We start from the raw sequence: 26,452 nt of genomic DNA, 5'->3' as shown, positions 1-26,452 counted from the left end.
ATGGAGCATCACCTGAATCATATACCTATGATGTTCGCATGGGTGTACGATCCGATAGTGGCGGGTGGTTGGATGGGAGCATCACCTGAATCATATACCTATGATGTTCGCATGGGTGTACGATCCGATAGTGATGTGTTGGATGGGAGCATCACCTTGAATCATATACCTATGATGTTCGCATGGGTGTACGATCCGATAGTGGCGGGTGGTTGGATGGAGCATCACCCTGAATCAATACCTATGATGTTCGCATGGGTGTACGATCCGATAGTGGGGTGGTTGGATGGGAGCATCACCCTGAATCATATACCTATGATGTTCGCATGGGTGTTACGATCCATAGTGGGGTGGTTGATGGGGCATCACCCTGAATCATATACCTATGATGTTCGCATGGGTGTACGATCCGATAGTGGGGTGGTTGGATGGGAGCATCACCTGAATCATATACCTATGATGTTCGCATGGGTGTACGATCCGATAGTGGGTGGTTGGATGGAGCATCACCCTGAATCATATACCTATGATGTTCGCATGGGTGTACGATCCGATAGTGGCGGGTGGTTGGATGGGAGCATCACCCTGAATCTATACCTATGATGTTCGCATGGGTGTACGATCCGATAGTGATGTCGTTGGATGGGAGCATCACCTTGAATCATATACCTATGATGTTCGCATGGGTGTACGATCCGATAGTGATGTGTTGGATGGGAGCATCACCTGAATCATATACCTATGATGTTCGCATGGTGTACGATCCGATAGTGGCGGTGGTTGGATGGGAGCATCACCTTTAATCATATACCTATGATGTTCGCATGGGTGTACGATCCGATAGTGGCGGTGGTTGGATGGGAGCATCACCCTGAATCATATACCTATGATGTTCGCATGGGTGTACGATCCGATAGTGGGTCGGGGCGTTGGATGGGAGCATCACCTGAATCATATACTATGATGTTCGCATGGGTGTACGATCCGATAGTGGCGGTGGTTGGATGGGAGCATCACCCTTGAATCATATACCTATGATGTTCGCATGGGTGTACGATCCGATAGTGGCGGGTGGTTGGATGGGAGCATCACCCTGAATCATATACCTATGATGTTCGCATGGGTGTACGATCCGATAGTGCTGTGGTTGGATGGGAGCATCACCCTTGAATCATATACCTATGATGTTCGCATGGGTGTACGATCCGATAGTGTGGTCGTTGGATGGGAGCATCACCCTTGAATCATATACCTATGATGTTCGCATGGTGTACGATCCGATAGTGATGTCGTTGGATGGAGCATCACCCTTGAATCATATACCTATGATGTTCGCATGGGTGTACGATCCGATAGTGCGGTGTGTTGGATGGGAGCATCACCCTTGAATCATATACCTATGATGTTCGCATGGTGTACGATCCGATAGTGATGTCGGTTGGATGGGAGCATCACCCTGAATCATATACCTATGATGTTCGCATGGGTGTACGATCCGATAGTGGCGGGTGGTTGGATGGGAGCATCACCCTGAATCATATACCTATGATGTTCGCATGGGTGTACGATCCGATAGTGCGGGTGGTTGGATGGGAGCATCACCCTTGAATCATATACCTATGATGTTCGCATGGGTGTACGATCCGATAGTGGGCGGGTGGTTGGATGGGAGCATCACCTTGAATCATATACCTATGATGTTCGCATGGGTGTACGATCCGATAGTGATGTCGTTGGATGGGAGCATCACCCTTGAATCATATACCTATGATGTTCGCATGGGTGTACGATCCGATAGTGGCGGGTGGTTGGATGGGAGCATCACCCTTGAATCATATACCTATGATGTTCGCACGGGTGTACGATCCGATAGTGATGTCGTTGGATGGGAGCATCACCCTTGAATCATATACCTATGATGTTCGCATGGGTGTACGATCCGATAGTGGCGGGTGGTTGGATGGGAGCATCACCCTTGAATCATATACCTATGATGTTCGCATAGGTGTACGATCCGATAGTGGCGGGTGGTTGGATGGGAGCATCACCCTTGAATCATATACCTATGATGTTCGCATAGGTGTACGATCCGATAGTGATGTCGTTGGATGGGAGCATCACCCTTGAATCATATACCTATGATGTTCGCATAGGTGTACGATCCGATAGTGGCGGGTGGTTGGATGGGAGCATCACCCTTGAATCATATACCTATGATGTTCGCATAGGTGTACGATCCGATAGTGATGTCGTTGGATGGGAGCATCACCCTTGAATCATATACCTATGATGTTCGCATGGGTGTACGATCCGATAGTGATGTCGTTTCTTCTTCTCTTTACTAGCCTATCCTGCTTCTTTGGTTTGTGACTGTATTTTTGACAGGGATACTTTTTTTTTCTGTAAATCTTCTGCCTGTTTGTTCTTGGTTATTTATAATTTAGCTTATGATATCTTTAGGTTATGATTTTGATTTACATTTGTACTATTTTTGTTAGATTGCTTGTTTTTTTGTTTCAGCGGTCTCTCATATAACCTCAATTGTGTTGGAAGAGACCTAAAGCAACAAACAAACAAAAAAAAGTTAGGGGTGGGATGAGGTCTCAATAGCTACTCTGTAGGTACTCTGTATTGATCCCGGGTGACTGGGTGGGATTCCTGACCTCCCATAGTGGGCAGGGAGGTACATACTGTGTCTTCTATCCCCCTATATCTGTTTTCCAATTGCTTTCTGTCTTTGTCTTGGAATGAGATTACTTGGTTTTGTCCAGGCCCTGCTAGAGTTCCTTGGCTGGGAGGGAAACAGTCAAATGTATAGTTATAGTTATAGTTTTGGGAGATGATATTTTTTTCCTTGTAAATCATCTCTCTGTTATGCATTGTATTATGTTTAGTTTACATATTATATTATATGATTGGTAAACATTTGAGTGTATTCCTCTTAGTTGGGACCTGTGCTTGTGTCTGGATGAGACTTTTAGGTGATCTCAAACTAAGTACTTTGACGGTGTGCTCTTGGAATTTACATCTGTTCCCTATTTGAACCAATTCCCCTTTGTCTTACCTTTTCTTTTGTGCTTTAATTGTAATTCTAGAACTTTTTACTATCCAATTTTCTTCCCTTTTACTGACGCTGATATGACCTTAATGTTTTGCAAGCGCTGTAAAACCCTTAAAACCTAAAACTGATCCCGGATGCCCACCATAAGTCCATTCCTTGCCGTGGTGTGGTAGCTTGAGCGCCTTGCATGGTCCGGAGGGCTTTCCCAGCAGGTTCAATCATATTGGGAAGGCCAGACAAATCTGGACAGGATAGATAATGTCTGCAGCCTTGGGTGGCAGACTCTACGAGAAGAAACTTTGACAAGAAAATCAACGCCGAAGACGGATCTGCTGGGCCTCTGGCGCATAACGGCAGCACAACGCATTACGCACAATGATGGCCAACCAGTACGATTTCGCGTATTTTAGTACGATTTATGGACCCAAATACGCGGATACGATTGCAAAGGATTTAGTATGATTTTTACAAAATGATATGTGATGTGAATGATGTTGATTTGATGCATTGATACCACATGTCGTACACGAACTGTGGAATGATGCATCACATTTAGCACTATAGTTAACATTAGTGCTGGGCGGGTACCCGGGAACCCGCGGGTAATAAAGTAAAACCGGGTACTCGGGTAAAAGGGACGGGTACCCGCTTCAACAAATAAACCGAACTGAGAGTGATAATTGGATGTAATACAATTTTGATTTACATATTTACATTTACATGACATTTTTTTCAGAAGATTTTCCTCCTTTACTTTTCAATTACATTGATTTTTTTTTTTTTTTATTTGTTAACACACGTTTGATTCAATTTTGGAATCGACAGATTAAGACTATATTAGTTCTTATCTTTTAAAGAAATCTCAGGGTTTTTTTTTTTTGTTTTTTTTTTTTTTTGTTTGGTTTCATTGTAATTAATTATCCTTGTTTCTTACTTCAGTTTCGTTCATTTGTTGTAATAAATAATAAATGAATAAGAAATAAATAGGAACGGTATTTGGTTCAAAATGATTTCTCTAGAACCATTTTAGAAGTAGAGAAGTAGAGAACTTGTCTCTGCATATTACATACTTTGCGAATTTCCCATCATTTGACCAAAGTAATAGTATTAGTAGTTTATAGAAGTAATAGTAGTAGTAGTAGGAGTAGTAGTAGTAGTGAATGTTCAAAAAAAAGAGAGAGAGTGATGGATCATTAGGTAACATAATATAAGGAAAATATCTTGCTACTGTAGCAAATTGTCATCTATTGAATTGAAGACCACTCTCCCAGATATTTCATCTCAAAACTTACTCATAACTGATGTACTGGGCTAGCAGATATGACCATCACAACTTCATTTGGTACATCAGCATCTCTTACCATTACCATCACCTTCATGGCATCACCCCTTCTACAACTGCCATCACAGCATTGTCACTATCATAACCACCACCAAATCACTTCTACCACCACCGCCACCACAGCTTCACCATCATCACCATTACCACTCATCGCTACAACAACCACCACTTCTTCCACTGACACTAGCATCAATACTACCAACATGTTAAGGGTCTTTTGGTCATTTCTTTGAGTGTTTCGAAAGCAATTTTCTTTGATATTGCAATTTCTGAGCCTTATGCTAATTTAAAATTTTCATTAAGTTTTAGTTTCTCGATAAATCGATAATTTTGTAATCACTAGAGTTAGAGATTGCTTGAATGATGAAGATCAGAGTTTATTTTGATTCGGGTTTGGTGTTAGCTTTTATATACATTTTTGTATAGTGCGCACTTTTTTCCACATGTGCGGACAAAATACACTTTTTTTTTTTTGGCTAAAAAAATACACTTTTTAGGGTCATGGAATACACTTTTCATCCTGGGAAGGTTGGCAGGTCTGTGGTGGTACGACAAACGTATTCACGCTATGGTGCTTCGCCTGTGCAATTCAAGGTCAGAAGATTTCAAACCTTCCGGATTGATTGAAAAGGCAGACACAAAGGAGGAATTCTGCTTGTAAAGAACAACATCCCGGCCTCTGTAGTAAAAGTAGACACAAACAAAGAGGCAGAGATCAATGGAACAAAACTCCAGATAGAAGACAAAGAGAATAGTGTACAATGTGTTTTGCCCAGCTGGTTAGGAACTATTGCTACATACAGTAAACATCCCTGAGGAAAACTGTATCCTAAACAACCACTCTACAAACTGGGGATATGAAAATACTGACAGAAGAGGTGATGAAACAGAGGACAAACCATTCGACACAAATTTACTTATACTAATAAACTAACCAGGTGATTCGCCCTCCTTTTACTCGAGAAGATGGCTGACCACGTCGTCTCCTGATTTGGCTTTTGTAACTGACAAAATATCCAAAGTTACCGTGAGAACAGTGCTAAGTCAACCGGGAGGCAATTTTCACAGACCCATAAAGCTGACCATACACCACGAAATTCAAAAAACCTTTCCAAGATGGAATTATAAGAGAACATATTATTTCTGCCCTGACTGAAAAGAACTACAGAAATATTGATAGAGAAATGGAACACTTCAATAATGCTGTCCTGAAAGTTGCAAATGACTGGCCCCACGGTTTTTTGCACAGCTTGCGGCCTCAGAATTAGAGAAAATTTTCTGATTTGCAATGCAACCGCAAAATCTGCACGTTTTGCAAATTTTTTGACAATTTCTTTGATTCTTAAAAAAAAAAAAAATCATATATGAATATGACCTTTTAAGTTAAATAAAAGGCCATATCCGAATTTTTTACTACTTTATTATAACAATTTTATTGACAGCAATTTTTTAATTGTAATTTTGTTTTCCCAACTTTGTGCCTATTAATTTTCAAATCAGCATAATTTCTGGCAAAATTTGCCTTTTTTTTGTCCCATAATTTTGAGTTTGAAATTGCGTAATTCTATTACATGAGTTGTTAGGTGTGATACACATATTTCGAAACATGCAAAATTTACTTATTTTTTTCTGCAAAATTCATCATTTTCTTTGCAAAATTTTGAAATATTTTTTGGGGTCAGAAATGAATCAATCCCTCGAGGAAAAACTGCAAGCAATACTGGACACAGCAACTCCAAGAACCAGAACCCTGGCACCATGCTATTCCACCGCGGAGTATTGCACTCCAGTGTGGGGAATGTTGAGAAGGAAGTAAAACTTCGCAAGTCCATGCACATCGTGTCGGGAACGCTGGCAACAACGCCTAGAGAATGGGGCCTGATGTCAGGCGGGAGACGATTACAATCAACTGGCATAATAAGATCAAAGAGAGAGAGGGAATGGGGATACCCCTCTCAAGCGCATAATGGACGGTGCCCTTGTTTCGAGCTTAAATAAATACCGACAACCCTTGTACGCAGCTTCTCTGACTTGGATCAGAGCTACATATACGAGAAGGAAGTCGGTTTGGACGAATTCAATCCCTCGAGGAGGCAGGGACATCCAAGAGGAGACATTGTGTGGCAGCCAACCGGCTTCGATCGAGAACCTGTTTAACGCCACGTTCACTTCATCAGTGGGGGCTTGCCACCTGTCCAGCATGTACCCGTTGTGGTCAAGAGTTTGAAACCGCAGAGCATCTAGTTGGACGTGCGTTGTGACGAAGCTTCCAGGCGGGTTCGCGATCGTACACGATTGAGGTAATGAGTTTGCGTCCTGGATAGATCGTCATAACATAGTAGTGTGAGAACCATTAGAAGCTGCTTCGATTGGTCAAGAAGGAAATGATCCTTAGTAATGTTTTGTTTCGTATTCCATTTCTCCACAATGTTGGCGCCAATGTATGATGGTGGACTTAATCGAACGATTGAAGCGTTGATGTAGTTTAACAAAATGGCATCACCAGATTCTTTCCAGACCAACTTAGGTAATTCAATTTAATTCAAACGTTTTTTCCCTCCCAGTTTGAGTGCTTAAAAAATTAAACAAAAATGTAGCTTTTCAAATTACAAAGTAATAACTCATTCATGAATCATAACGTGCACATAACATAGAATTAAACGAATAAATTCCTTGGCACATGTTTGCAATAACTACACGTCGGTCATTAAATATTGTCTCTTTGTGGAATATTCATATTTATTTTGACTTTGCTAAAACAACACACGCACAAACACACAAACACACATACACACACACACATACACACACACACGCAGAGAGAGAGAGAGAGAGAGAGAGAGAGAGAGAGAGAGAGAGAGAGCACCAGTCGCTTCATGAATATTTCGTTTCTTTTTATTTCGTTTTTTCTTTCAACTGTCTATCTAATGAAGTGACGAAGGTAGTAGGTAGTCGTCTTCCGGTTATGGCCGGTAGTGAAAGCGAAAATGTCCCGAATATTAAAAGGATGATATTATTTCAAAAGTAGAGAGAACATTAAAACTAAATGCTCATTTCAGATTGAGATATTTAACGGTAATATTAGTGCAAAATTATTTATCTGTCATATTGTTTACACTTGATGTGTGAGGTCATTTCCGATGGTAAAAATAACAAAAACTGAGTTGCCTGCTGACTGCTGCCACTTCAGCTTCTGCGTCTGCTGTGTTGTTACTGTGTTGTGTTTTTTAGACTTAAATGTTGTGCAATGAGTGAGAGCTAGCGATTAAAAACAAAACCGATAACACCCCTCCGATAGTGACTGATTGTATCATTTATTTAATCGGCTTTATACATATTCCCGAACAAATGTTGAGTCGGGTTGTTTGTTTGGAAGCCAATTGACTTTGACCAATTGATTGCCATGTTTTGATTTTGGTGGAAGTGAATGGAAGTTGAAATGAGGAGTTTTTCCCACCTCAACCCGTTGTGGTAGGCCAAGCTCGTGTAAGATTTTACTGAGACAAATTATTTAACTTCTCTTCAAGTCTGTTTGGATTTGTCTTTGAAAAAATGGCTTTTCTTTATTTTATTCTCTTACTTTTATTTAAAATTTAAAATTATCATTGGTAAGCATTGCCAAGGACCTTGTTAATAATTAACAATTGTCAATTCGTCAATTGCCAAGGACCGTGTCAGTGTGACTCAGTTCATCAACTACACATGTGTACTTTGAACTGCCACGGAGTAACGTCCAGTGTCAGGAAGTGATGTATTGCCATGGAGTGATGTTATTACAGTGCAGCCTCGATATAACGACATCGTCGGGACCGGGAAAACATGTCGTTATAGAGGGATGTCGTTACAGAGAGGTTTCCTATGTGTGTATATCAGGAGGCGTTTTGGGTCTTGTGTAGTGAATGTATACACCCATTTTCCCTCTGTAGTTTATCCGGGCTTGGGACCGGCAATGAATGGAGAGTGGACAAAGGATTTATAAACAGTCCAGTGTTGACCTGTCACAGGCATTCATTGGGTGAAAGGCGAGCCTTCTGATTGGTGAAAGGCGAGCCTTCTGATTGGCTGCGGTGTTGTACAAATGTGACTATTGATTGGCTGAAAAAGAAGCGTTTTCATTGGCTACAACAATAAGAACTAGCTCTGGGCTTATTACGAGTAGACAACATACATAGAATGGAAGATACCACTTGTAATAGTGACGAACAATTTCATGGTAGACAAACACCTTCAAGGTTTGTCGGACCAGAAATGTCGTTATACAGGGGTTTTGCTGAAATGTACGTCGCTATAGAGGGGTTTTTATTACTAATGATATATAGTAAAATAAAATGGGACCTGAGTACCATGTCGTTATACAGGGAATGTCGCTATAACGGATGTCGTTACATCGGGGTTGCACTGTATATATTAATATTAATTAATACTCTCATCCGCTCTTCTCCCCCTGTCATTTTCTCTTCTTTTTCATTGTCTCTCTCTGTCCATTTTCTCTTTTCTCTCTCTGTCATTTTCTCTCACATTCTCTCAGTGCCATTTTTTCCTCTCTGTGTGTTTCTCTGTCCTTTTCTCCTTTTTTTCACTCTCTCTCTCTCTCTCTCTCTCTCTCTCTCTCTCTTTCTCTCTCTCTCTCTCTCTCTCTCTCTCTCTCTCTCTCTCTCTCACTCACACACATACACAAATACATTCATTGTTCTTATTAATGCTCTCGTTTTCTCTTTTCTTTCTTTCTTTCTTCCATTTTCTTCTTTCTCGCTCATTCATTCCATCTTTTAGCCCCCGACCGTGCCATGATAAATTGTCAACTATCTACTATTAGTGTCACGGATAACGTCAATTGATATTTACTCTCATACTCATTTTCTTTATTTCTCAGATTTTCTTTCTCTTTCATTTTCTCTTTTCTCTCTCTCATTTCCTCTTTTTGCCTCAGACCTTGCCAGTTGGTAAATCGTCAACTATTTACTATTAACTGCCATTACGTGAATTGTTCCTTTTTATGACGATGTGCAGTATATTTTTCTTTAAAACAAAAGAAATTCTACTTTTTAAAAAAAATCTAGGACTTTGCAGGGATTTGCCTCTTCGTCCTGTTTTTTTTTCGCTGAATCAAAACAACAGTAAAGTTAAGTTGTCTTGGAATTCATAAAAAGACTTTAGAAATTGAAAACAAATGCCAACGACTGTAGACTTGATCCTTTTCACAACGATTGACAACGAATGAATGATTGGAAGAAAGTTACAGGATTCGAGATTCGTATGTGCGCAAATCTAGGCTCGACTGAAATCACTGTATGCAGATGAAGTGTTCCAATTTGACTCCTTAGCAGTTGGTGAACCGTCAACTACCAAGCACTCACTCCTTGGCAATTGACACTTCCATTATCATTATCTACAGTCATCGGCTGCAGTTGTAAGTGAAAGTGGGCTCATTAAATTGTTTCTCTATTCTTTTTTTTATCAGAGTATATAAGATAAGTAAAACACGTTTAAAAAGGCAAACCTCTATTAATAAAGAGGTTTACTCAGGTTTTCCACATGACAGGAGTCTGGAGTTGGAGCCAATAGCACATTCTTCTTCTCGCCACATCCTTATTTCAGGTCAATTAATTCAAATTTTAGTTTTTAGGTAGTTCCTCCCAGAAGTTATTTTGATTAACCTACTGAGCCTACTGCTGATCTTACGGTCTTCATAACGACAGCAGCACGTCTGGTATGGCTTGAAATTAAGCTTGTTGAAACCCGAGTTACATTGCTACCTTTGTTTTCTTTGTTTCATATGAGGGTCCCAAAAGTTCAGTTGATAGAGCACTCTTTTTCACATGTAAATTAGTAAAAGGACCGATATTGATTCTGGATGCAGCTGTGATTTATTTCTGACTCACCCAGCAATGACTAGATAGATGTATCTGTTAGGTGTGGTGGATGCACTTTATGATAGACTAGTGTTGTGTTCAAACGATGTCAGTTGTCCATTTAACAGAAACTGGCATTAAATCTGGCTCCATGGGTCTGATGGTTCTGAAAAAAAACCCAGCTTTTTAAGTCTCGTTTGAATTTGAAGCCAGATCAAACCCTGTTTTAATTAAGTTAATGATAAATGGTAGAATGGAACATTTCTGTGTGCAAGTTTTACTGGGTATTTTTTTCCTTTTTTAAAGGATGACTGTGTAGCTTATTCAAGTTAGGGATAAGTCAGTCGTGTGCCATAGTATAGTACACATACTATTATTTTTTTTAGGTGTTGCTATTGGTTGTAAAGTGATCAGCAGATCACAAATAAAGTAGATTTTCTTTTTCAGCTTTCCCAAATTTTCATTGAAATTATTTGCTGTGTCTTATATATCTCTATAGGTACAATTTTATTCCTTTTTTTTTTTGGGGGGGGGGGGGGGGGGGTTGGCTTATAAATATAAATTATGATTAAGTTTTTTCAAAATATATGTTTGATGTTGTAAAACAATTCTATCAAGAGAAAAGATTTTGTAAGAGTAAAATTGGAGCAGGATCAGACTCTTAAGGGTTGAAGTTTATAGGCAGGAAAGGGGAGCTGCTGACGTGATTTTACACAAATCCAAAATTTTGTTGTATTTGTTGATATTTGATATATATTGCTAACTGCTACAGTGAATGGTAACCTTCTAATATTGGTGTTCAATAGACAGGCAGATTAAATTTAAATTATTTAATTTTGATTTCCTTTGTTACTTTAATGGTATAGGAGTGAGTCGAAAATAAGAAACTGATAAAGACACATCCCATTCTTCACAATGGGGAACAAAAATTCCTGTTGTGTTTACCATGGACAAAAGAGTGGCAGCAAGAAACATGGAAGCGATGTGTACATGCCACCGCCATCCCGGTCATTCTCAGAGGAAGAGAATCATCAACAAAACATCCCACAGCCCCAAAGCACTGTTTCCCTGTCGGGTGGTGTGCCACATATCAGTGAAAGGGAACCTGAAGGTAACATTTTTCTTACCTGCCTGTCTTATTGTGATACAGTTTTATTATTTTTTGCACTGTCTGTGACAAAGAATTGAAACAATTTAAACTTATAATAAAGTCTAGTGACATTTAGCATACATACAGCAGAGCACATTTATTATGAATACACTCTAAATGAATTGACGGAAATCATGAATTCATATCTGTTCCCTATTCTCTCCCCTCTTATTATTTTAATAAGAGAAATAATAACTGGTATAAAGAGGTATTTTTTTTTTACCCTGGGGTTGTTCTTTAAAGTGATTGTAAAGTCTGTACCAGATTTGTTTTTTTTGCTTGGGTAAGATCATTAACAATATCAACCCTCTGGGCTTTGGCACTTACATATAGGCAATAAAAATACTTTAAACGTGACAGACAGCTAGACATCATGTACTTCTTGAATTGGAAATGTCGTTTCTTGCTGGGGAATAGAAGCAACATTAAGAAGCAGTCATCTATGCTGGAATATGAAGATGCTCAAATATTCTTTATGAATGTCTGTATTTATATTGCTATGTTTTTTAAAATTTTATTATTAATAGTTTTGCTGTGTAAATCTTTTTTAGAATTCAGCTTTTGTCATGGTCACATTTTTAAAATATTGTCCAGCAGAAAATTTGGTGTTTGAAAGAATGAATCCATAAAGAATATGAATACATGAGAACACTAAAATTGAAATATTTTAAGATGTATAATTATGATGTAACTCCCTGATTGGGGCTTACTTGCAGCGACTTAGGTCAATGGACCAGTTTTGAATCTCAATAGAGTCGATGTTCTTTTTACCCCTTGTCCATGTGCTAGTAACTGGGTTACTGGTAAACAAGTGGTCTCTAAAGGGTAACAAACAGTAATGTCTGTTTGATGTGACAGAAACCAGGATAAACTGACTCATCATTTTCATCTTCAGAACCTGAAACTGAAAGACGGGACTGGTAGACCTGCTACTCATATATAGATTTAATCTGGATAAATTGGCCAAATTCGATTTTTTCTTTCTTTAAAATTTGAGAGGAACATAGAGGAAAATGTTATTTTTGCAAGGAATGGATATATGACCAAGCTGATTGACATTGCATGTCAATTTTATTTTATTTTTATGTATCAGTTCATACAAATAGGACAGGAAATCAGCGCCTTTTGTCTTGATGAAGATTATTCCCTTGAAATTTTAAATTTCCCCCTTAAATATAGACGTTTTTTTGTCATCAGGGCGATATTCAAAGGTCTGTTAAGAGAATGAGCTTTTACAAGAAATTATGTATTTAACAATGATTATCACCATTAACGTCTCTTGTTTTCCTTTACAGATAGTGATCACGATCCGTCCAGCCACCCAGCAGCCAAACCCATTTTCTCTGCTAGATCGGAAGGGGAAATACAGAAAAGTATGTACAAAGAATGTGAAATATTGTGTCTAGTTCAGGGCTATACTAAGCAAACGATTTTTGATTTATAGTCTCTAAATGCTATTTTGTTTGGGTGAGCTTGAATTTAAGCATTATTTATACAATTTATGTTTCAATGAATTCCTTTATTGAGGAAAGTGAGTTGTGTTTCTTTACTATCAAAGCACTTATATGTCCGATCTATTGTAATTTGACCTTAAAATTAATTTTGTACAACTATTTAATTCTGACATAATATCAGACTGGCAAAATGGGTAACATTTTTCAGAACTTCAATATCGAGATAAAACAATTACCTGATAAATATCTTCTTTTTTTGTTTTTCACAGACAACAAGAAACGAAGAAAGAGCCAAATGATTTTGACACCCTCAGGACATACACATGTTGTAAGTCATCACCTTATATGTGCTACCTAGGGTCTTCTGACCTCTCATGGTGGGCGGAGATAATATCAAAATGGGCACATTGAGAGATTTCTAATCTTCTGATCCCTATTTTAAACAGTCTCTGTTGTCTTACTTTTTATTTGGCGCTTTTAACTACATCCCCCCCCACCCCACCGCTTTCCTTTATCTCTCTTTTTACTGGCACTGAAATGACCTGTAAGTGGTTGACAGCACTGTAAAACCTCTAACAACAGAAAACAAACCCTGTGTGTGTGTGATTTGTTCACTATTGTCTTTTATTATAAGATGCTCATGTAAGGCTGGAACAAAAGGTCACTTAAGATATTTTTGACACAAACCCACAAAGTTGATTCAAGAAAGTGATAGTTTTCACCAGGTTTTCCGAGTTGAATTTGGGTTTTGATAACTCAGAACACACTTGATAGGTACTGGTATTGATCCTGGATGAGGTTGAGATTTTTTTCATCACATTTGTCTGACAGTAATAGCCTTCAACAGTAGCGACGTCACTTGCCTCGTAATGACGCATAGTAACTTAGCAACTGGTTCTAAACTATCGGAACAATGGCGGACGACCTTATGAAATACTTCACCAACGAGCATAAAAGTGTGTCCAGAGGAGAAAAACATAAATCTGATCATATTTTGACTTTTACACGTTCTGATCACATGACACATGAAAAAGTTCTAGCCAGCATGGAGAATAAAAAGTACCGATTTTCTTTGTTTAGAACCAAGCTGCTCATTGTTGGGCGACGTGACATCAGACTACTGAATCCTATTGAATGGCTTGATCTTGTTAGATCTGACAGAAACTACTTGTGATTGACAAGGCATCATGTACAAAAGTAGTAACTGTTACTGTTAGTTTGATTCTTCAGTATCCGTGTTAAGCTTTGGCTCTGATTACTGTGTGTTGAATACTGATAATGGATCTCAGGAATAACTTATCAAGGTATTGGAAAAATGTGGACAAAGTCAGATTAAAATATAAATATTTGAAAGTCAGATTATTTCTATAAAAAATGATAATAAATAATAATTTTAGGATAGGAAATCAGCGCCTTTCTATATATAGCTCATATTCCCATTGGAAGGCTCTATGTGCTTCTTTACAATAAAATCTCGAGAATAAAAAGAAAATGAAAACATGACATACAAATATTAGCGACAGGTCTATACATCTATACAAGCAAATATGATTATAAAGGTATAATGAATAATTAGTCACATGTAACAGGGACATAATAGATACTTTAAAATTATGTAATAAGTTGAATTATGAGTTGTGATTGTTTAAAACATTAAATATGTAGGGGCTATAAAAATGACTTATTTCTTACACTGAAACACAATTTAAATTTCCCAACTCTGATCATTTTGACTTCAAAACTATTTGTAAGATCTATTTCATTCCGACATGATACCAAATTGACTTTATGGATGTTATTTAGTCATTAAATTCTATCTCTCCCTTCTTCCCCCCCCCCCCCACACCTCTCTCACTTTCATCCTCCCACCTCCCCCAAACTAGGTGGACCAATACGGTCAGCTAAGGAAGTTCAGTTCATGTTCCACAATCTACATGGACGACTCAACAGTCTCCCAGCCCAATCTCAAACGTACAATCAACGCCGTGGCACTGGCCATCTTCTTCCATATACGGAACCGAATTCCCCCAGACGAGCAGACGCAGGAAACCCTGGCCATGCTGGAACCAAACATTTTACAGATTTTCGATGAAAAAGCTCATCCCCTTTCTGTAAGATATTTCAAATCATCTGTCTCAATCTTGGCAGAGATCTCTTGCCAGTGTCTGTGAAGTATGGGTTTACCTCGGGTTTAACACAAAAGTAGATTTCTACTGGGGTCTTTTAAAAATTTTTTTTATGTGTTTGAATTTCCCTTTTCCTGTTAAAATAAAAATAAACATTAAAAATTTGGAATTCTAAATCTATCTCACTGTCATTTGTGCTGTCTGACATTCTTTTTCCTCTTTTGGTGCTCAAAGGAATTAAAATAGTTTTTTAAAAGCGGTTCATTTCTTCAACTAATTTAAGACTTTGTAATCACATATGATTAGATCTGATGGGTTTGCATTGGGGGTACATTTTTCACTAGTTCAATTATTTTGCATCTCTTAATTTATTTTAGTAATTCCATTTTATCACCAAATTCATTTTGGCACACATTATTTGACCTACCAAGAATCATTTCAACTTGCTACTTAGAAAATGGATTTTAAAGTCAAAGGTCTTTTTAATTTCTCTATAAAGTCTTGAAGCTGTGGTATGTTGTCATTTGTTTAAAATGTAACTTCATAAATGAGACTTTCAATTATTTTCAGAAAAAATTAGGAATGGTTTTAGAGCAGTGTGAAATTTCATTATTGATGCTGTTGGATTTGTTAGATTGAGTGATTTTTTTAAAAGGAGCATGGGAGTAGGAGCATTCTGTTTCTTTTTGTCTTTTTTATTTATTTTTTATTATTTGTGGTTTTGACAGGAATGGGAATGCTTTTGGACATATGACATGAATTAATAAATTATGAACATTTAAATAGTGAATTTCCACAGCAGATTAACTATACTCAATGCACTTCACAATGTTTCATTTATCACCCTAGCAGGCCATATGGAACAATTTTTCCACGAGGTCAGACGACAGATGTAGGCCTTATTTGCCACTTGATAAGGCCAAAGAAAAAGCACTTTAGGTTGATGTCCTTAGGAAACACAGTTTTCATACACTCCAGCACAGTTTCCTCGAACTCCTCGAGATGCAAAATCGTTTGAGGAAACTGTACATTCAGGTGGGGGGAGGGGCAGTATGGTGCATTGTACCCAAAAGATACATAGTTCGAATATCCACCATGTTATGTGGCCGTCAGCAAGCCACCTCTCCCGAGCTCAATTTGCGGCGGTGTGCTGCGGCTGACACCCGGGGATACTCCAGTCTTCACTTAGAGTAGTGTGTGTGTATGTGTGTTGGAATGGGGAAAGAGGGAGATTGCTTCATCACAACATTGCTTCATCACAACATTCATTTACCGCTGTAACCAACCATTATCAGATCATGGCGCATGGTATTGAAATTAGGACTAATGGCGAAGTGATAAGAATGAGCAGAGAGGTGTCTTTAATGTAAAACGGCGATGGAGTGTGTGAGTGGCTGTGTGTGTTTACTTGTGTATTATACTGCATACACACACATGAAATGTAGATAGATACACACGATACACACATACTTAACTTTCAATATCACTGTAAGTCAGCAGTGGTTGAAATCAAGGGGCGCAATTATTTAAAAAACAAACCTTTAATTAATTTTATTTTTAAGCGGGGTGAAATTAGTTCGCGTAAACCGTGTTCAATCTAACAATTTGTTTGAGGAAGGAATGGAATTATAAAAAAGTAAAATAAGGAAAGCATTTGGGAGATTCAAATGAGTTCAAGGAAACTGTGTTCGAAGAAACCGTGTAGTTTCCTTTATCCATTTTCCAGTGATATGCTACTTGGGTCTGTTTGACCTGGGGAAAACACTTTGACTAATGGTCACGTTTTCGCAATGTCAGGACAAGCTAAAACAACCACCAGCAATAGTTCACAGTATGTTAAGCAGGGACCTCAAACACATAAAATGTCAGCATAAAATTGATTCATGGTAAGACCCATGGCAAAAGACTGTGAAAGATTTCACTCAGAGGATAGAAGAGGTGGCCAAGGCATCCCAATTGTATGAGTAGGAGGGGAAAGGCGCTAAGTCAAGTAAGTTAAGTCAAATGTACACTTAAATAGTTGAATAGTTTTTTTGTTTTTTTTTTCTAATAGAATTTTTTTTCCCTCTGATGTCTTTTTTCCAGAAAGATCCGGTGCCTGATGACTATAATACCCGAGACCCGGAGCACAAAATCATTTACCGTTTTGTCAGGAATCTCTTTAATGCTGCTCAATTAACAGCAGAGTGTGCCATAGTTACACTGGTGGGTGGAGTAGTATTCTTTATCATTTATGGTGTAAACTCTCTCTTTTAGGGGTGTATCATAGGGATGTGACTCGTGCAACATGCACTTATCAGGGTTCCCAGTGATTCAAGGAAATGGGAAAAGGTAATGAATTCTGTATTTTCACCTGTCTCAAATTTTATGATATTCTCATATGTCAGTGTATGGACAAAGTTACTTTTACTTTAATTCCACATCCCAGGTATACCTAGAGCTGGTACTCTGAGATTGGCATCAACCCCAGTAACTGGACGTGTATGGTGTTTGATGCCAACATCCTGACGCACATCTGTCAACTCTTTCAATTTTATTGGGAAATTCATGAAATTTGTTCTCTTTCCTGATTTTCATAATTTCCAGTTGTTTTGACGAGTTGGTATTTTACAATTTCAGAAAAACCATTATCATCATCATTTATCAGGTCTCTAATTAAACGCCAAATTTGTCCCCAAATTTTCCCAATCTTTATTTCTGAAAAAACTGACGTCTGCTGAGGTGTGTTCTTTAGGTAAGCAACAGAGACAAATAAGCTAGCTTAAGTGGTGCAACAAGATGCACAAGCATTCACTAGCTGGTCGAATGCTGTGGCACACACTCATGCTTCTCATGATGAGAAACTGTGCTAGTGAATGCTTGTGCAACTCGCATATGGAACACACCACTATCCTCTATCGTGTCAGATGACCATTGCGCTTGGAAAACACACAGGCCTGACTCTGCATGACAGTCAACTAACCAAAACAGAGAGGCAAAGAAATATGTATTTTTTAGATATTTATTAAATTCTATATCTTCCTGACCTCCCATAGTGGGCAGGGAGGTACATGCTGCGCCTTCTATCCCCTTATATCTGCTTTCTGACTTTGTTTTGGAATGAGATTACTTGGTTTTGTCCTGGTCGTGGCCAGAGTCCTGGTTGGGAGGGAAACAGTCAAATGCAGTTATTGTTTTGGGAGATGATATCTTTTTCCTTGTAAATCATCTCTCTGTTATGTATTATTATATTTGTATTTTGAATGCATAATGTAAGCATTTGAGTGTATTCCTCTTTGTTGGATCTTGTGCTTGTGTCTGGATGAGACTTATAGGTGATCTCAAACTAAGTACATTGGTGGTATGCTCTTGGAATCTACATCTGATTCCTATTTGTTCCCAGTTCCCCTTTGTCTTACTTTCTCTTGGGTGCTTTAATTGTAATTCTAGAACGTTTTACTATCCCATTTTCTTCCTTTTGACTGGCGCTGATGTGGCCTTAATGTGTTGCAAGCGCCGTAAAACCCTTAAAAACAAAAACAAACAATTTCTATATGATTTATTTCAATTTTCCATCCATTGCAGGTATATCTAGAGCGTCTGCTGACGTACTCTGAGATTGATATCAACCCCAGTAACTGGAAGCGTATGGTGCTGGGTGCCATCATCCTGGCATCCAAGGTGTGGGACGACCAGGCTGTGTGGAATGTCGACTTCTGTCAAATCCTAAAAGACATCCAAGTAGATGATATGTGAGTCCTTGACTGGGTCATTCATAATGAATAAATTTCTATTATAATAAATAATAAAATATACAAATAAACAAAAGAAAAGGAAAAGAGCCACATTGTTGTTTTTAGTTCTCCCCCTTCCCCCCCAAAATTTGAATATTTACCGAAGAGAAGATAAGATTTCATGTCTGTTGTTTATGACAAGCCTACACTCTATGTATTGTATAGTTATATTAACGCTTTAACTTATACCTATTAAAAAAATAAACGGTATGTTTTGTTTTTTTTAATGGGGGACGAGGGAGGGGTAACCAATCTGCAGTTTGGGATTTTCTCTCCATCTAGAGTTGTAGCCAGCACCTGAAGAGGAAAACTGATGAATTTATTTTTGTTTTACTCATTTTTTGATATGATTCCAAGGTATAAGAACATTTTGATATATTCTAAATATTTAAAAAAATTAAAATAATGGTTTATGTACTGACCTCACAACCAATGGGGTTAGATTTGATTGGAAATATTTTGTGATAGGTTAGTATTCTATCCAGAAGGTAGCAATCTATTTTTACTATCCTGCGTCATCACAGCACAAACTAGATCACATTTGGCTACAGGAACCTTGTGACAAACACCAGGGAAAAAAAATTCATGCAAAATCGGTTAGAAATCTTATGAAATTGATGAAGGAAAATCAGCAAATTTATATAAAGAACCCTCCCCCCCCAAAAAATCAAAAAAATCCAACAAATCAAACAAAAACAAGAGAGAAAAAATTAACCAAACCGAGAAAGCACAAATAAATAAATAAGGTTTGAAAATCAAAACAAAAACATACTGCTATTAATTTCAAATACTGGTTTTTTATTTTTCAATGAAAATTTTGTATTTATACTTTCCAAGCCATCCAAGTAAAATCACAACAGTACGTCCCCTTCCTGTCCCTTTTATCAACAATGTAGTGTGTAGCGGTGGGAGAGATGGGACGTGTTTTGGCCTATTTCTATTTTTTATGATATTTCCCAAGGAATACATAGCACCGAAGAGTTAATGCTCAGCTGGTCTCTGGTTAAATAAGTTAGGAATTAATTTTCATTATGACATGCTCTCGTCACACATTTGTAAACCTGTTTACTTTTGATGATAATGTATTAAATGTTGTTTCTCTATCTCCCACAGGAATGAGCTGGAGAGACAGGTGCTAGAATTGCTTCAATTCAACATCAATGTGCCATCCAGTGTGTATGCTAAATACTACTTTGATCTCCGTACTCTGTGTGAGGCACCTGAGGTGTTTGAACCCTTGGACAAGGAGAGGGCTCTCAAACTGGAGGTAAACATTCACCACTCTCTCACATCTTTTAAAAACTTCTGAAGTTAAAAAGTAAATATTCATAAACTTTCTGCTTTAACTGTTGGTAGAATATCTGGATTTGATTAATACTTTTCTTGAGTGACAGAATTTAGTGCTTCAGACTTTGCTCAAGTGATGCAGGGCTCCACTCGAAATTTCATTGTTATCATTAGATTAACTTCTGCCTTAAGATTTGAAAAAGATTGAAAAACGTGTGAAAATGGTTTTGGTTGGAGGAGAAAGATGACAATGATCAAGAAAAGATCAGGTGAACTGATCAATCCTCATTCTACAAAGAAAAGAAAATAGACACATCTCCCCCCTTACCATCCTTCTTCTGACATTATTTGTTGTTTCCCCTTTCACTTTGTTGTCCCCTATATCATCTCACCTTCTCATGGGTCCCTTATTCTAAAAGCATAGCCCTCTTGAATCCATGACCGTGTTGTCTAATCGTGTTATCTGGACAGCAATTGTTTTTTTTTTTGGTTTTTAATCAAATTTGGTTTGTTTTGTTTTTCAAGTTATAACTTTTGGATGTGTCAGCTATAAATGTTACTAACATAATAATATACCACCGATGTGGTATTGCTAATGATTGCAGTCTGATGATGATTATGACAACAATTCAGTCACTGCAAGTATCTACCACATTTCATCTCAACAACAGAGAGGCCAAAAAAGAAATCAACATCATAGTTGGAAATGCCAGACTGCCCTCAGACCACAACCCAAAATACCTAGGTGTCACGTTGGACAGACAATTAAACTACCGCAAACATCTTGAAGGAAACTGGCAAGTCCTAATTGGGGAGCCTCACAAGTACTTAGAACATCTGCTTTGGCACTTTGCTATAGCGTGGGAGAATACTGCGCTCCAGTCTGGATGAGGAGCCCACATGCCAAACTGATTGATGTCAAGCTAAGAGAATCAATGAGGATCATAGCAGGATGCCTCAAGTCAACCCCAACCCAATGGCTCCCAACACTAAGTGGCATAGCACCGCCTGATATCAGAAGACAAGAATTAAACCAAAGACTGCATGCCAAAATTGAGGAGGTCACTGACAGGGTCCCATTGAAGGAGGTCCGAGAAGAAGCCCCAACAACGTCAAGACTGAAATCAAGGAAACCTTTTAAAACTTCAAGACAACATTTCAACGCGAAAGAGGAATGGATGTCGATGTGGAACCAAGACAGCCCCAGGGGAGGCGACATCATACCCGACCCAACAGAAAGAACACCTGGCTTTCTCTGCAATAGCCGAAAATGCTGGGTCACCTCCAACCGCATTTTGACAGGACATGGCAGAACCGCAGCTAACATGCATAGATGGAATCTGAGAGAATCAGATGCATGCCGTCATTGCCAAGGAGGCCCTGAGACAATGGACCACATCGTCATCCACTGCCCAGTGACAAGCCTATCAGGAGGCTACGAGACAGCCTATAAGGCAGGAAAAGAATTTGAAGAATGGATTAAAAGATTCAAAATAGAGGTGTAGCCATTCGATACTATTACTGCAAGTGGGGATCTTGTTGCTCCATAACCCTATTGTCCTAGAGTAGTAGAGAGCAATCAGATAGTGAGGAAAGAGCTGCGCGCACATGAACCCCCTCCACGTCATGGAGTCAAGAATGACAAAATAAAACAAAGGAGGGTAATAAATGTTTAATCTTTGGTTTGTGTTCTATTTTAAAGTATGAATGTGGTGTGCAAGTGCTATTGTGATGATACTGTAAGCATATTTTAAAATGATTTGCAATAAATGTATTTGTCTTTTCCTTAAAAGTGATTTTCTCCAGTTTTAAAAAAAAAATTGTCCCCCCCCCCTCCCCCCTCCTCCATTCAAATGTGACTATCTTAATTAGGGCTAAAATTACTCACATTATTACATATTGGACACAGGCACCATTTTTGAAAAAAAAATGCTGTTTGAATTTTGTAACGATTGTTTTTTTTTAATGTGCTCAAAGCGCTTTACAAGGGGTCAGCCCTCGACAGGCATTAGAAATCTTAGGGTATTCCGGGAACATGATTTTTCTATGAAAATGCAAGTAGACAACCTCTGTGAAAAAAAATAGGAACTTGCGATCAGACAAAACGAAACTTACTTTTAGAAATAATTATAATTATAAGTTTTATGGCAGCCGTTCTTTTACCCACACAGGGCCTCTTGTGTGGAACGACCTGCCCAGAAGGATAAGAGAAGCAAAATCTATTGATAGTTTTATATCATTGTTAAAGCACTACTTTTTTACCATTTAATTTTCATGCTGCTATTGATATCATTGTGGTAGGAATTTTATATCTAAATTTTGAATATTTATTTTTATCGTGCATTGAGCATCACATAGAGATGAAAATCCGCGATATAATTATTATCATCATCATTATCATTAAAATATGCATCAAAATTAGGAACTGCAAAACCTTTAATAATAAAAATAGTTTGACTTGGTTATAAAATGGTTGTACATACAGTCTTTCAAAACTGTAACTACGTGCAAAATTTCAGATATTTTTGATTTTCAGGAAAAAAGGTTGTTAATGCTGACATGCCCACGTGCTCTCTCCTTTATCATATGATGGCATTTTCACCTTTTCTGTCTCCTCAGGCCATGTCTAATGTCTGTGAGGACAAGATGAGAATGTGGCAGAGGAAGAATCGAAGAAGGATCGCCTCCCTTGATAGTCATATCTGGTACCGACATCGCACCCCGGCGGTCTTGTCATGACCTTGACCCCATACCAGTGTTAAGTTACAATTTCAACAATGTCGATGATGAGGATGATGATGGTGACTGTAATGATATCAACACCAACGACAACTGATGCCAAATCCAACACAAGTCATATCATGATGGACTGGACGTTTCACCGTCACCACTCTTGGGAAATTGGATGATATTGACAGGGGTGGGATTTTTCCTGGGATCCACAGAATTTTGTGAAAATCGTTTTTCAATCATTGAAAATTATTCTCTTGGGAAGTATTGATGTAGTAACAAAAGTCATTTTAGTAATGTTTTAACCTAAAAATACGTTCATATTAAGTGATTTGAAATAATATGGGTTGATTAAGAACAAATGACGAAATAAATATCCCCCAAAAAATGGAGAGATCTGCACCAAAAGTATTTCAAGAATAGATTCTTATGAAAAAGTGAAAATTCTTTGTCAGTTTGAGAAGCGATTCTTGCAATATTTTTGATGCAGGTTCTTTGTCATTATTTGACCCAGATAAATGGGTGGATGGTAAGGTCATTACTATAATTCTCAGAATTATTTAATATTTTCTTTTTATGTCAAAACGTTACAAAACAGCCTTAATTTATTGACACCCCCCACCCACCCCACCGCCCCTCTCTTCTTTTTTAAAATTATGTGCACATCATGAGCAGTTTAGCTTGCTTGGTTATTATTTATTTTAAGGGGGTTGGGAGGGGTTGCCACTCATTGTCTCCTGATTGGTGGATAATCTATTGTGTGATTTATTCAAGGCAAAATGGATGTTGATTATTTAATATTAATACCATGGTGTTTTAGTCTAAACGGTGTTAGACTGTATCAAGGTGTGTTCTGATGTATTGAAATCCGCAGCAGCTGTTGTAAATACCAACTGCAGTCTGCACTTGAAAACACACACCAAGTCAGTGACTAATCTCAAAGACAACACGTAGTCATATTGACAATAGGAAGCATTTTCAAACCCGTCTCGTATACAGACTTAACTATTCTTTATAGATCAGGTTGAAGGTACAACATTTAATGTAAAAAACACACCAGTCAAATTTTATCTTGTGGTAGTGAAGACGTGATATTCAATTTTAGATGTCAGCTTGACTCTGCATCACACCTTATAGAAGAGACAAAATTAAAGGTGTGGCTGTGAAAATCTGGAAGGTTGACCAAATTTGATAAATTAAGTTATGAATGCAGTGGTGTAGACCACATCTTTCTGATCATTTACCACTTTAAATTTTCTATCTTTGTCTATTAGATTATGATTTTTTTTCTGAATAAAATATGTTGTTATGGGAAACACTGAGAACAGAGAAAATCGACTTTAAACCTTTTATTTCTTACTGAAATAACATGATTGTCATCGACAAATACTTCATTTTCTACAAAAGGATACACTCAAGATGAAACGAAATGAAAAATAAAATATTTTTCTTTAAAACAAAGGGGTTTTTTCTCTAAAATTTACGCTAAAAACGTCATTCTGTGCGGAGATCCGACAAAATAAGAAAAAAATGTTTCTAGATATTGGCATGGTATTTCATACACATCACGATGAGCTAATAAGTAACGCTTTTAGACCATGTTTACCCAGAAATAGCATAATTATGTCAATTAATAATTAATCCTTGTCGAAAAAATAATTAAAAGTAAGGTAGCCTACAACTGAGCACGAAGACCATCACTGACTATAGTCAAAGTAAGAACTTTACAGATTATTTAAAATTATAGTTGAAGCATTACTTGATATTAAAATTTACATTTAAGAGACAAATACAGATTATTTCCTTTATTTTGTGATCAGGAGCAAGAGGTGGGCCGTAACTTTATCAGTCACCATTTTGAATAACTTGTTGTCCTTAGAGACGTAAATCTTCCGGTGTGATAAATTATAATAAATGAACATATAAATGAAATGCTGTAAACGTTGTAAAGAGATAATAATCAATAATATTGTAAAGACATTCTGATAGGTAGGGTTGTCAGGAAACTAGAAGTTAGGAATTGGTCTACAAAAACATGACACAATTAATCACCTGTCCAAATTCCTGGAATCTAGACATGCGAAGACGCCCTTGTTTGTTTATGCTGTGCTGTGAACATTCGAGAAAGCTGTGTGAAAATCCTTTCGTTTTATGTGTGACGTGATAGGACTGGGTGTGTACACATAGCGGTAGTAGAATCCGAAACAGTTCGAAGTTTAGCTGCAAAATTGTAGCTATTTGATCAGAATTTTGTGACTGATACTGACATGTCTTACAAAATATAAAAATAAACACATTTACTTTTATTTTCAAACTTTATTATAATCATGAATCGATTCTTAAATGCTTTAAGAAGCATTATTCACAAAAATAACAAATTAGTTAGAAATTCACTTTATCTTCGATTTTGGCTCATGTCTTGAATCGAAGCTTGCTGCAACCTTTGTGGTTTTCTCAGCTTCACAAATTTCACATATTTAACTTTAAAAATCCTTAAGTGACATCTGGTTCTCTCTGAGATAATATCAGATGGAGGCAGTGGGTCATCAATACAGTGTTTATCATGGAAAAGCCGTTGATGGTAATGCTTGTTGTTGTAGTGGTAATACGGGGATGGGACATTTATGATATATGGGAGAAAAGCTTATTTTGTTCATTCAATTGCTGATTATTGAAATATTGAATTTTTCATGACACAGTCATAAATTTGATGTCAACTCAAATTGTTATTGCTACTCCTGACGTTTGCCTCTCTCACTGCACCCGATGACTTTCTTCATATTGGTATCGTTTTTAATTTCATTTTCACTCTCTCTTGCTTTTGTTAGTAATTACTGACATACCTACTCTCTCTCTCTCTCTCTCTCTCTCTCTCTCTCTCTCTCTCTCTCTCTCTCTCTCTCTCTCTCTCTCTCTCTCTCTCTCTCTCTCTCTGTCTCTCTCTCTCTCTCTCTCTCTCTCTCTCTCTCTCTCTCTCTCTTTCTTTCTTTCTTTCTTTCTTACTCTCTCTTTTTCTATCTTTCTTTCTTTCTTACTCTCTTTCATATTTTCGTACATACTTTCTTCTCTTCCTTCAATCTGTATTTCTTTCATTTTCTCTTTCTCTATATCAATTTTTTTTTCTCTCATCCTCTTCTTTTTCATCTTCCTCCTCCTCCTTGTTTTGTATGAATGTATCATATAGAAACTCTCACACACAATATTGCATGGTGCTTTAGAATGCTTTTTGATTTGTTGTTTGAATTGATGATGGATAATATATAATGATTGTTTGTGATGGACTGACCAACTAATGAATGCATTACCAGACATATCCGTTTCACTATGAATTCTGTAGGTAAAGCTGAAAGTTAGACTGACCAGCTTTTTAGACAGGTGTTTAGATAATTCCTCATATTATTGTCTCATATAGCGATCTCTGACCATTCTTTGTTGTTGTTGTTGTTGTTGTCGTTGGTATTTGGAATTGACCAACAGAGAAGAAAGACTATTTTTTGTACTTTGTTTGAGTTTTTCTAACAACCCCCAATGTTAAAAGGAAGGAAAGAAACAAACAAACAGCCTCATGCCAAATTTGTCATGGATATCTTTAGATTTTGGGTGGGGTCTTCTGATCTCCCATAGTGGGTAGAGAGATCACTTTCTGGGTCTTCTATCTATTTTCCCTGTCATTGAAG

The 26,452-nt window shown here is 37.7% G+C and overlaps 1 protein-coding gene across 2 annotated transcripts; it reads left to right on the top strand.

The window, feature by feature from the left end:
• Positions 1-7,325: 7,325 nt before the first annotated feature.
• On the top strand, positions 7,326-25,153 carry LOC144959333 (cyclin-Y-like). Of its 2 annotated transcripts, none has more exons than XM_078891892.1 (9): positions 7,326-7,478; positions 11,122-11,366; positions 12,701-12,778; positions 13,129-13,187; positions 14,743-14,970; positions 17,071-17,190; positions 18,550-18,716; positions 19,872-20,025; positions 22,665-25,153. In XM_078891892.1, exons 2-9 carry the CDS (start codon positions 11,171-11,173, stop codon positions 22,782-22,784), a joined length of 1,122 nt encoding a protein of 373 aa, XP_078748018.1. In that variant the 5' UTR covers positions 7,326-7,478; positions 11,122-11,170; the 3' UTR covers positions 22,785-25,153. The 2 variants fall into 2 exon arrangements, with proteins under 2 accessions (XP_078748018.1, XP_078748019.1); XM_078891893.1 differs by lacking the exon at positions 7,326-7,478 and adding an exon at positions 9,728-9,813.
• Positions 25,154-26,452: the final 1,299 nt, after the last annotated feature.

Source organism: Berghia stephanieae, chromosome 13 (genome assembly GCF_034508935.2).
Source record: "Berghia stephanieae isolate SIO BIC M18660-M18661 chromosome 13, UCSD_Bste_1.3, whole genome shotgun sequence".
Classification (NCBI taxonomy): Eukaryota; Metazoa; Mollusca; class Gastropoda; order Nudibranchia; family Aeolidiidae; genus Berghia; species Berghia stephanieae.
This window is presented reverse-complemented; position numbering and strand designations above follow the sequence as displayed.